This window comes from Dendrobium catenatum, unplaced genomic scaffold (genome assembly GCF_001605985.2).
Source record: "Dendrobium catenatum unplaced genomic scaffold, ASM160598v2 fragScaff_scaffold_116, whole genome shotgun sequence".
In the NCBI taxonomy this organism is placed as follows: domain Eukaryota; kingdom Viridiplantae; phylum Streptophyta; class Magnoliopsida; order Asparagales; family Orchidaceae; genus Dendrobium; species Dendrobium catenatum.
In genome coordinates, this window is record NW_021318578.1 from 385958 (window position 1) to 397686 (window position 11729).

General features: G+C 36.1%; 3 protein-coding genes across 3 annotated transcripts in view; 1 reads left to right on the top strand and 2 right to left on the bottom strand.

Annotated features, from left to right (window-relative positions):
• Positions 1–3000: 3000 nt before the first annotated feature.
• Positions 3001–6190, bottom strand: LOC114580395 (histone deacetylase 5-like). The gene is made up of 7 exons (XM_028697815.1): positions 6080–6190; positions 5944–5996; positions 5280–5283; positions 4932–5078; positions 4712–4804; positions 3686–3715; positions 3001–3141 (listed from the first exon to the last, which is right to left on the bottom strand). The coding sequence occupies exons 1-7, from the start codon at positions 6188–6190 to the stop codon at positions 3001–3003; spliced, it is 579 nt and encodes a 192-aa protein (XP_028553648.1).
• Positions 6191–7612: 1422 nt separating this feature from the next.
• On the top strand, positions 7613–8331 carry LOC110095733. The gene is made up of 2 exons (XM_020821387.1): positions 7613–8084; positions 8147–8331. Exons 1-2 carry the CDS (start codon positions 7613–7615, stop codon positions 8329–8331), a joined length of 657 nt encoding a protein of 218 aa, XP_020677046.1.
• A 2454-nt stretch (positions 8332–10785) lies between these two features.
• LOC110108109 (uncharacterized mitochondrial protein AtMg00810-like) overlaps positions 10786–11729 on the bottom strand; it is a 14981-nt gene continuing 14037 nt past the window's right edge. The window contains exon 4 of the mRNA XM_028697823.1: positions 10786–10842. Coding sequence (XP_028553656.1) covers positions 10786–10842 — 57 coding nt within the window. The remainder of the gene's footprint in view (positions 10843–11729) is intronic.

An 11729-nucleotide genomic window follows, 5' to 3' on the forward strand; every position in this document is an offset into this window, starting at 1 on the left:
TTTCAAGATGACACGAGCAGAGACAGCAGTTAAGAGGCACCTGGATACCTCTAAGCTGCAGGTTATCCGCAATTTTAAGTTTACCAATCCTTGCCATCCATGTAAAACAAGCATACTTAAGGGCATGATTTTTGTGCCAAGTGGATCTATACCAATCCACCTTGGGAATATCAGAGTAAAAAAACTCAATGAAATTTTTAAAAACCCATTTAGGAGATCCATCCCATAAAGCCTCATTGTTTTCTTGAATTACCACAATCTCAATGCTCTCATAAATACCCGTAGGAATAGAATTAGGCAGCTGCCAAGTATCATTCAATATAAAATCTTTCACTAGAGCATCTTCCAAAACCGGTAAGTGAAAAGTTTCACCGATAAAGTGTCCATTAAGCCACGGGTCCCAGAGAAAAGAAAATTTACTGTGCTTAGACACAGAAAAAGATAACACCTCTTTAATTTTTAAAACTGTTTCAGAAATTTTGTGCCAGAATTTAGAGGCAGTTGGAGGAGGGTGCTTCCAGGGAGTAATGTACTTAGCTTGATACCAACAACTAAGAAGATTTTGTTTATTATAGAATCTGCCAATAATAGAGCAGAAAACACCAAAATACAGGGCTTCAAATGAGGGAATGCCAAGACCCCCTGCAGATTTAGGAATATTGACTTTGGATCAAGAGATGAGGTGCAATTTTCTCTCCACCATATTGTTGTGAAATAAAAACTTAGAGCAAAGTTTATTGATAGTAGCACAACAACCCTTAGGTATGATAGATCCTCTGATCCAATAAGCAATGGAGTTTGTGATTGTGAATTTAAGAAATTGGACACTACCTGCAAAAGAAAGAAACTTGTTTTTCCAACCTGCAAGTAGAGCAGAAATTCTGCTCAGGAGAGATTGGAAGTGAGTGGCTTTAAGTCTTTTAGGAGATATGGGGATACCTAGGTAGGTAAGGTGTTGATTGACATTATGGATACCAAGTTCCTCACAAATCCACTGGTTTCCCGGGTCATTATTTGAAAAGATGATAGCACTCTTGTTGGTATTGATTTCAAGACCGGATAAAGAGGCAAAAAGTTGTAAACAACTATTCAGTTGAATGGCATTGCCTCTAGTAGATTCACCCATCACCAGAAGATTATCGGCATACATCAAATGATTGATATAGAAATATTTGCAGCTAATACCTTTGAAATTATGAGGTGCAGCAGGGTCAATAAGGATATTAGATAATCCATCCATAGCAATACATAAAAGGAGGGGAGATAATGGTCAGCCTTGTCTAAGTCCCGAACTAGATTATGGTAACATGAAAAATGAGATAGCAGACCGCTCCATTGAGTTTATTATTCATATTTTAACGTGACTAACACGCAAACATCACAGTATTAATTAAGGGAATTTGTGAGCAGAGAGAGCTCGATCCTCAATGTCAGATCTATCTGTCAGTACAAAGTAGACATGATTTTAAAAACCAACCCTCTGATTCAATTTAGATCACCTCCACTTGAAATTAAAGCTATTAATGAGTATGAGTCATAAATGAATGTTTAAAGTTGAACTTTAAAGATTTGCTATTGGTGGAATTGAGAGAATCAGCAGACATCTCCAAAGCCATTGTTTGCCCTTATACAATAGTAAATTTGCACTTCAGATCTCCTCACCTCTCAGTTTGAAAGCTGCAGGTAGTAAAGGGTTGGAGTGTTGGAGAAATATGGAGAGAATGGAGAAACAAAAAAAAATGCTCATCTTTTCTTATTTAATAATTTATATTCCTTATAGCTACATTTATGGTTCTATTTTAACTTGTTTTGCTTTAGTGGACTCTTTGATGATTTTTATACAATTTGCCTTGATGGAATACTAGATATATATATTTTTGGTTTAGTAGTTCATTGCTAGAGTTTTTGTCATTAAATTTTTTATTTAGTAATTCATTGCTAGAGTTTTTGTCATTAAAAGCAAATGGTTTTTATTTTATTCGCTTAATAATAATCACACGCTAATACATGAATTTATTAATTCTCATTTTGGATGGATGATTATGATAGTTATGTAAATATTTAAATTTATGTATCATGTGTATAAAATTTTCATAATAAAATTGATTTTTTTGAATTCTGATCCTTCAATTAGAACACATTTTTAATTCTTACTATCTTTATCTCTTTCCTTTGGAAGCTATCTCTTACAGAAAATTAGTTTCTTGTAAATTATTAAATCTTGTTAAGTTTTTACATTTGAATTTTTGCCCAAAACTTTAAATAATGTGCAATCCTTCTGTGCAATTCTTTTAGGTTTGCATTTTTGCTTATGGACAAACTGGTTCATGCAAAACTTATACCATGATAGAAAAACTAGAAACTCATGAGCAGAAAAGATTGATACCAAGATCCTTGAAACAAATCTTTAAGACCAGTCAAGCTGTGAAATACCAGGGATGGGAATACAAAATGCATGTTTGACATTTGCAATTTATTTCTATTGTTTGCACTCATTTTTTTTAATAATGAAAAATTATTCATTCTTTTCTTATTTTTTCTTGATAATTTTTTTTTTAATTTTTTATAACTATCAATGTTGGAGATATATAATGAGATAATCCGTGATTTGTTGTCTCCATTATCGCATAAAATAATATATGATAAAGCATGATTCAGGTGATAATCCGTTTATCAAGTTACTTGTTATGTACTGCTTGATTAAGAATGAAAGAGACTTCATTTTTGTTGCACACATTTACCACTGTAAGGTCTGAGATAAACGCATCACCAGCTGAATCATGTCTTATCGTATATTGTTCTTTAATATGCGATGTTGGAGATAACAAATCACGAATTGTCTCATTATATATCTCCAACATTGATACCAATAAAAATTAAAAAAAAATTGTCGGGAAAAAATAAGAAAAGAACGAATAATTTTTTATTATTAAAAAAAAAATGAGTGCAAAAAATAGAAATGAATTGCAAATATCAAACTTACATTTTTTATTCTCATCCCTAGTATTTCACAGCTTGACTGGTTTCAAAGATTTGTTCCAAGAATCTTGGTATCAATCCTTTCTGCTCATGAGTTTCTGGTTTTCCCATCATGTTATAAGTTTTGCCTGAACCAGTTTGTCCATAAGCAAAAATGCAAACCTAGAAGAATTGCACAGAAGGATTGCATATTATTTAAAATTTCAGGCAAAAATTCAAAAGTAAAAAACTTAACAAGATTTAACAATTTACAAGAAACAAATTTTTTGTAAGAGATAGCTTCCAAACGAAAGAGACAAAGACAACAAGAATTAAAATTGTGTTCTAATTGAAGGATCAGAATTCAAAAAAATCAATTTTATTATGGGAATTTTATGCACATGATACCGAAATCTAAATATTTACATAACTCATAATCATCCATCCAAAATGAGAATTAATAAATTCATGTATTAGCGTGTGATTTGTGTTAAGCGAATAAAATAGAAATCATTTACCTTTAATAACAAAAACTCTAACAATGAACTACTAAATCAAAAATTTAATGACAAAAACTCTAGCAATGAACTACTAAACCAAAAATATATATATCTAGTATTCCATCAAGGCAAATTGTATAAAAATCATCAAAGAGTCCACTAAAGCAAAACAAGTTAAAATAGAACCATAAATGTAGCTATAAGGAATATAAAAAAATTGAACTTACCTTATAACCATCAAATGCGTTTTGCACAAGCTGTAAGATTTCAAAAATACATCGTCTTATGATGCCTCATGATCAAATACTTTGTCAAAGATAAAGGAATGGTTTTGGTCATATATAAAATAAAAATAATAAAAATCATTGAACTTCCAATTTTGAAGTTTCTAATTCACCAATTTAAAGAAAAATATTAATTACAGAAAATAAAAAAAGATACATCTCACCATTATGCATCAAGTTAATGTCACGTCGAAGATGTTCAATGTTTTTTAATATGAAATGATTGTTTCATCAGTTCTCCTAGATTTATTATTTTGTAAAGTACTATAAAAAACTCGAATGTTTTCTTTCAATTCCTGCGAAAAAGAAAAAGTTCAATAAAAAAATATTTAAATTACTAAAAGCATAAACTATATGTAAGAAAAATATCAAAATTATATCATGTAACTTCTTTCGCACATTCTCAGCTTTAATAAATTGATTCATTTGAAACTTCAAAAATAACATAAAATTAGTTATACATATAAAATATATGAAAGATTTTTGTGAAAGCATCATACCTTGAGTTTTTCATCTGAATCTTTTAACATAAAGTTTAAGTTTTTTTACTTCCCATTCTAAACTTTTTATTTTTTCTCTCTGAAAAAAATATTTCTCCTGATAAAAATTAGTATTAAAAAATATAAGAAAATAAAATGACAAAAGAAAATTTAAGTGCTGTAAAAAAAGTAAATAAAGGAAACCTCATGCACAATAGTCATTTTTAGCATCATGTTCATTTTATTTGTGGTCCTTTTAATAAATTTTTCATCATACACCTTGACTTGTTGCAATTCATTTCCTACTTCTTTCCTTAATTCCTCCTAACATAGCACAGGAAACGGTCCAGACAGTTCAAAAATCATAAAAAAGTAAAATATGACAGTAAATAAATCTGGTTTATCGAAGCTGGTGATATAAAGAACTTCAAATTTTGCGCCTAATGGACAAAATCAAAGATGTTGGGGATAAAAAAAGAAGGAAATACACATGAATTGGGTAACGTTCGACATTGGCAATTAGAATCTCTTCAGGCAGATCAATAGAGAATACTGACCAATAAGTCTTCAGTTCATTACGAACCTATAAAATTAAGAAGAAACATAAGGAATAGTAATAAAAAATGCATAATTAACACAAGCAAGAAAGTTAAAATGTAAAACCCAAAGTACCAATATGGGCATGATCCAATCAGCAAATCAGTTTATACCTCATTGATTACATGCCACATGGATTCAAAAGGCCTGCCCCCAAAATTTCTAACAATAGGACTCCCTTCTAGTAAAGTTTTTGCACAAGCAAAAACTGAATTAGTTAGAGAGCTGAGATTGTAACCTCCTTCAAGGGCCAAGACAATCTTTCCATCAGCAAATTTCATCAATTAAAAAACAAAGAAAAAAAATTGGATTAATTGACAGGACAATAAAAAACTGCTTCTATATATAATTGAGACAAGATTCTAATTCTGCTACTGAGTAGGCAAAGAGAAATCCGAAGAAGAAGAAAAGACTAAATGAATATCATGCATGGGCATAGAAAGAGAAAATAATTCAACAACCTGCCTAAGAAAGTAACAATGCATGCAAATAATGGCACATATACTGGTTAGCTAATGAAAGCCAAAAATAAAAACAGCCAAGTTCAACATCTATCAAAGATAAAGGATAAACGATATGTACACTTTTGGCATAAAAAAAGCCTCAACAGATTTCATTTATGGTTCCAAATTTTGCATCAAGGAGCTGAAACATTGCAAATGGTTTCAACAGCTTATGGCTCAAGATAACACTGAAATTTTGTTGTTTAGTTCATTTACGCTTAGGTGCACACCAAGGTTTTCATTCAATGTAGACGACATAAGTGCCAAAAATAGACATCTAAAGTTCATGAACCTGTACACTTTTGGCATAAAAAAAAGCCTAAAAAGGTTTCATTTATGGTTCCAAATTTTGCATCAAGGAGCTGAAACATCACAAATGGTTTCAACAGCTTATGGCTCAAGATAGCACTGAAATTCTGTTGTTTAGTTCATTTGCACTTAGGTGCTGATGCGGAGCATCATTAATTAGCTAAATATTAGTTATCATCACTAATTAACTAAGTATTAGTTATCTATCAGCTTATTAGCATTTAGTTTGTTATTAGCACTTAGTCTGTTATAGAGCATGTGCCCACTACTCTTGTTTATGGAATTAGTTATTTCGTACTAGCTTAGCCTTTACGATTCAGCCCTTTTCTCAGTAACGGCTGAAGGTAGAAGGAGGAGGTTGGGAAGCTGTAATAGCAGTTTTTTTACTCAATACACAAGATAGTAAACCTTTTCTACAATTCGTTTTGCTTGTTCCTCTGTTTTCTTACCTTGCAGGTGTTACCTACATCATCTTTGGTATCAGAGCTCGGATGACAGACACAAGCAACCGGGTGGCTGTCGGTGTTGACAACAGCTTGGAGTGCCTTTGGGAAGAACATCGCAAACTAGCAAGGCAAACGGAAGAGATGGCCGCGGACTTGCGCAGGTATTTCGATGAAATGTGTCATGAGCTTCGGTTGATTAATGCGCGACTAGATAGGAACCAAGCAGCGCCAATGACCGGTACAGTAAACCTGTCGTCAAGGAGGCGTGGGTTCGAAACAGATTGTGGCCGTCAACGAAATGCTCAGACGCTGGAATTATCAGACTCAGAAGGAGATCCTGAGCGATTTAGAGCTCTGGATTTGTCGGATTCGGAGGAGGAATTAGCCCCGTACCGGCGACGCCGTCCGATGGGAAGAGATCGTAATCAAGGTGATTTCCGAGTTAAATTGGATATACCATTTTTTGACGGTAAGTTACACATCGAGGATTTCTTGGATTGGGAAAGAGCCGTCGAGACCTTTTTTGAGTACCTGGAGATTGATCCTGAGAGACAAGTGAAATACGTTGCTTGTCGATTAAAGGGTTGTGCAAGTGCGTGGTGGCAGCAAGTTATTCAAACCAGAAGAAGAGAGGGTAAGGGATCAGTACGGAGTTGGTTGCGAATGAAACAGTTGCTCCGGGGGCATTTTTTGCCGACTGATTATGAACAGATGTTATACGTGTAATATCAACATTATTCCCAAGGTACGAGAACTGTGAATGAATATACCGAATAATTTTATAGGCTGAGTGCCTGAAATAATTTGCATGAATCTGATAATCAATTGGTTGCAAGATACATTGGAGGTTTGAAGGAATTAATTCAAGATAAACTTGAGTTGAATACAGTTTGGTCTTTGTCCCAAGCCGTAAATTATGCGTTGAAAATTGAGATGCAGTCGAAGAGGCATAGTCAACAAAGGCAGAACCAGAGGGTGTGGGAATCACCCGTGGATGGCTCTAAAAATATTGTTCAGAATTCGGCTTCAGCTAGTAAGCCAAATACTAATTCTTCTGAGGCAGCACCAATGACTAAGCCAGCTGAATTTAAAGGAAATTGGAAGGGCAAGGCTCCAATTAAAGAGAATCCATATGCTAAACCAACCAATCTCAAGTGTTTCTGATGCTTCCAGCCTGGTCACAAATCGAATGAGTACCCAACGCGAGCTCAATTACAGTTATTAGAAGGTGAAAATGATGAAGAGGAAGGCAATCTCACGGAAGGCATTGAGGAAGAAACCGAAGACCTGGTGGGGGATGAGGGCGAAACACTAGTTTGTGTAATGCAGAAATTGCTTTTGGCACCTCGGCGACCTGTTAGAAATTAGCGGAATGCCCTTTTCAAAACGAAGTGCACTATCCAAGGAAGGGTGTGTGATCTGTTAATTGATAGTGGTTGTACTGAGAACGTCATTTCTCGTGCTGTAGTTCAAGCCTTACAAATCAAAACTTCGAAGAATCCCAACCCATACAAGATAAGTTGGGTTAAAAAAGGAATGGAGATGGTTGTATCTGATTTGTGCGAAGTTACATTCTCCATTGGAAAACACTATGTGAGTGAAATTTTATGCGATGTAGTGGACATGGACGTGTGCCATTTGATTTTGGGGCGTCCGTGGCAGTATGATGTGGGAGCTATCTATGACGAACAAGCAAACACGTATTCATTTGAATGGAAGGGCAAGAAACTCAGATTAATCCCCAGATCTCCTGACCAAGATGCAATTGATAAAAGTCCAAATAATGCACTAATTGCTGTTACGGGTAAAGCATTATTAAATGCTTGGAAAGAATCTACCTGCATGCTGGCTCTTGTGGTCAAAGAACAAGCTTGTTCTATCCAGTTTGTCAAGTTGCCGAAAGTCGTTGATGCTCTGTTAAAACAATTTGCTGACATCGCTCCATCTAAGCTACCAGCGGGACTCCCTCCGATGCGGGCAATACAACATCAAATTGAATTTTATCCAGGTGCTTCTTTACCAAATTTACCTCATTATAAGATGAGTCCCAATGAGCACAAAATATTGCAGCAAATAGTATAAGAGATGTTGGGCAAGCAACTGATTCAAGAGAGTTTGAGCCCATGCGCGGTACCTGCTTTATTGGTGCCCATGAAAGACGGCAATTGGAGGATGTGCATGAACAGTTGAGCCATAAACAAAATTACAGTAAAGTTCTGTTTCCCAATGCCGCAGATGGAAGATATGCTAGATAAGCTTTCAGGAGCATGTATTTTTTCTAAGTTAGATCTCCGAAGTGGATATCATCAAATTCGAATTAGGTCGGGAGACGAGTGGAAAACAACATTCAAAACGCGCCAAGGGCTATATGAATGGAAGGCAATGCCTTTTGGTTTGTGCAACGCACCGGCGATGTTTATGAGGCTAATGAACGAAGTATTGAAGCCATTCCTCAACAAATGTTGTGTAGTATACTTCGACGATATTTTGGTGTTTAGTCCCAATTTGGAAGAGCATACTCAGCATTTACGATTCATTTTTGAGTCACTGAGAGCCAACAAGCTCTATTTGAACTTAGCCAAATGTGAAATTGCTGCAGCAAAGATGATGTTTTTGGGATTCATTATTTCGACTGAGGGGATTATGGTAGATCCGAACAAAGTAAAAGCTATTGTGGAATGGACGACGCCGCAGAATATGACTGATATTCACAACTTTCACGGATTGGCGAATTTTTATCGTCGATTTATTAAAGGGTTCAGTGAAATTATGTCACCTATCACTAATATATTGAAGCAATCAAAATTCTCTTGGGGTGCCGAATAGCAAAATTGTTTCCAAACTATAAAAACTGCACTCTCCACTGCTCCCGTACTAGCATTACCTGATTTTAATAAACCCTTTTCGGTAGATACAGACGCTTCCGCATTGGGTATTGGTGCCGTTCTTTCGCAGGATGCTAAACCTGTGGAATTTTTCAGCGAGAAGTTAAGCCCGTCAAGGCAACGTTGGACGGTCTATGAGCAAGAACTTTATGCTGTAGTTCGAGCTTTAAAACAGTGGGATCATTATCTGATTCACCAAGATTTCATCCTTTGCAGCGATCACAAAGCGCTGCAATACATTAACTCGCAACGGAATATTAACCGGATGCATGCTCGCTGGATCATCTTCCTACAAAAGTTTACTTTTGTTTTAAAACACAAGAGTGGAGCACAGAATCGAGTGGCTGATGCTCTCAGCCGCCGGAATTCCCTTTTAACCATTTTACAAACTGAATTTGATGGTTTGACATGCTTGCAGGAGCTCTATTCAGGTGATGAGTATTTTAAAAATCCATGGAAGCAATGTGAGAACAAGGAGCCTGTTGCTGAATTCTCCATCCAGCAAGGTTTTCTGTTCAAAAACAATTTACTTTGTGTGCCGATGTCTTCATGGAGGCAAAGATTGATCCAAGAAGCACATGCTGGCGGTTTGTCCGCCCATTGTGGTCGTGAAAATACTATAGCTGTATTACATAAGAGATTTTTCTGGCCACACTTGAGGAGAGATGTCACCAAGTTTATTCAGAGGTGTGCCATTTGCCAAGGTTACAAAAGCAGTGGACAGAATACCGGTTTGTATCAGCCATTACCGGTTCCGGAGACTATTTGGGAAGATTTAAGCCTGGATTTTGTTCTTGGGCTGCCTCGCACGAAGAAAGGTAATGATTCTATAATGGTCGTCGTAGACAGATTTTCTAAAATGGCGCATTTCGTCGCCTGTAAAAAGACTTTCGACGCTCTTCACATTGCCAAACTATTTTTTAAAGAAATAGTCCGTTTGCATGGTATTCCAAGAAGTCTCACCTCGGATAGGGATGTAAAATTTATAAGTCATTTCTGGAGAGAACTTTGGAAGAGATTGAACACAAAAATCCAATTAAGTTCATCCTATCACCCTCAAACAGACGGACAGACGGAGGTAGTCAACAGAACACTTGGCAACCTACTTCGTTGTTTGGTGCAAGAACATCCTAAGCTTTGGGATGAAGTACTCGGCCATGCCGAATTTGCTTTCAATTCGATGACCAATCGGTCAACGGGTAAGTGCCCATTTAGTATCGTTTATACTAAAATGCCCAATATTGTTCTTGACATCGCAGCCTTGCCCAAAAGCCAAAGCAAAGCCGCATCTACCCTGGCCGATCAATTCACGTCTCTGCTATCTGATGTTCGGTGCAAGCTTGAAGAGTCCAACATGCAATATAAATTGAAAGCTGATGCTCATCGAAGAGAGAAGATTTTCCATCCTGGGGAATTGGTATATGTGCGACTGCGCCGAGAACGGCTACCTCCTGGCAATCATTCCAAATTAACAAAGAAGAAATGGGGCCCTTATCCTATCAGCAAACGAATCAACAACAATGCTTATGTTGTGGATTTACCGGCCGAATTTACTACTTCCCATACATTTAATGTTGCTGATATTTATAGCTATGTTCCGCCGGATGACAGCTCAATCAACATTGAATCTGTAGACACAGATTCTTCTCAGGGCGGGAGCGTATGATGCGGAGCATCATTAATTAGCTAAGTATTAGTTATCCTCACTAATTAACTAAGTATTAGCTTATTAGCATTTAGTTTGTTATTAGCACTTAGTCTGTTATAGAGCATGTGCCCACTACTCTTGTTTCTGAAATTAGTTATTTCGTACTAGCATAGCCTTTACGATTCAGCCCTTTTCTTAGTAACGGCTGAAGGTAGAAGAAGAAGGTTGGAAAGCTGTAACAGCAGTTTTTACTCTATACACAAGATAGAAATCCTTTACTACAGTTCGTATTGCTTGTTCCTCTGTTTTCTTTCCTTGCAGGTGTTACCTACATCAAAGAGACTCTTAAAGTGGCACGAGGAACAGATTGTGCAAGCACCAAGGTCAGTTGTGAGCGGCTGAGCCCTCAAAAGGGTTGTGTATTTGAAAGAAGGTATATCAAAATTTACGCTCATGAAGAAGAAGAAATTAGATTCTTCTCCTAAGATTTCCTCTCCTACATGAGAGGAGGCAAAGAGGTGCTGTTCGTCGGGTGTGGGGGACTGATTACTTCTATTGGGATTCCCTACAATCGAAGAAGAAGGTACCACATGTCTCCCCGATACCCTGGGGTGCCCATAGACAAAAGGAAGGGGAGGAGTGTATGGATTGATTATTATATTAAGGTTTCATTTGGGATGATTTTCTTACTGTTTATTAAAATATTTTTTTAGTACAAAAATTCAAATTTTAAAAGCTGCTTTAAGAAACAACAAGAAAGCCATCCCAAAAGAAGCCCAAGTCATTGATCTGATTTTTTAAAATTTCCCTCATTTCCTCCCACTCCAATTTCCAACATGCAAATACTAACAAGAAGCTGCATAGAAACTTCTCCTTAGCTTGGGGAGCATATAAAAACAAACAAAATCAAAGGAACTGTTAAATCATTCAGATACCATCATATGCTTTCACGGCTGAACAGCTGACATTCCGCAAGAGAAACCGAATCAAAGGAATGATTGCTTCGGTCGCAGAGCTATATGTGATCTTTCTATACATCCCAAATACTATGATCAACCATAGTTGTAGGCAGCGAAATAAAATGAGAAAATTACAGTAAAATATTTTTATTTATAACAAT

Bases quoted from the DNA above. Each gene is read 5' to 3' on its own strand.
- LOC114580395 (XM_028697815.1), bottom strand. From the start codon at position 6,190: ATGTTCTTCCCAAAGGCACTCCAAGCTGTTGTCAACACCGACAGCCAC. The intron at 4,805-4,931 runs GTATAAACTGAT...TTAATTTTATAG, and splicing joins TGTGGCATGTAATCAATGAG to GTTCGTAATGAACTGAAGAC. The intron at 3,142-3,685 runs GTAAGTTCAATT...CAATTCTTCTAG, and splicing joins ACGCATTTGATGGTTATAAG to GTTTGCATTTTTGCTTATGG.
- LOC110095733 (XM_020821387.1), top strand. From the start codon at position 7,613: ATGGAGATGGTTGTATCTGATTTGTGCGAAGTTACATTCTCCATTGGA. The intron at 8,085-8,146 runs GTGCTTCTTTAC...AAAATATTGCAG, and splicing joins TCAAATTGAATTTTATCCAG to CAAATAGTATAAGAGATGTT.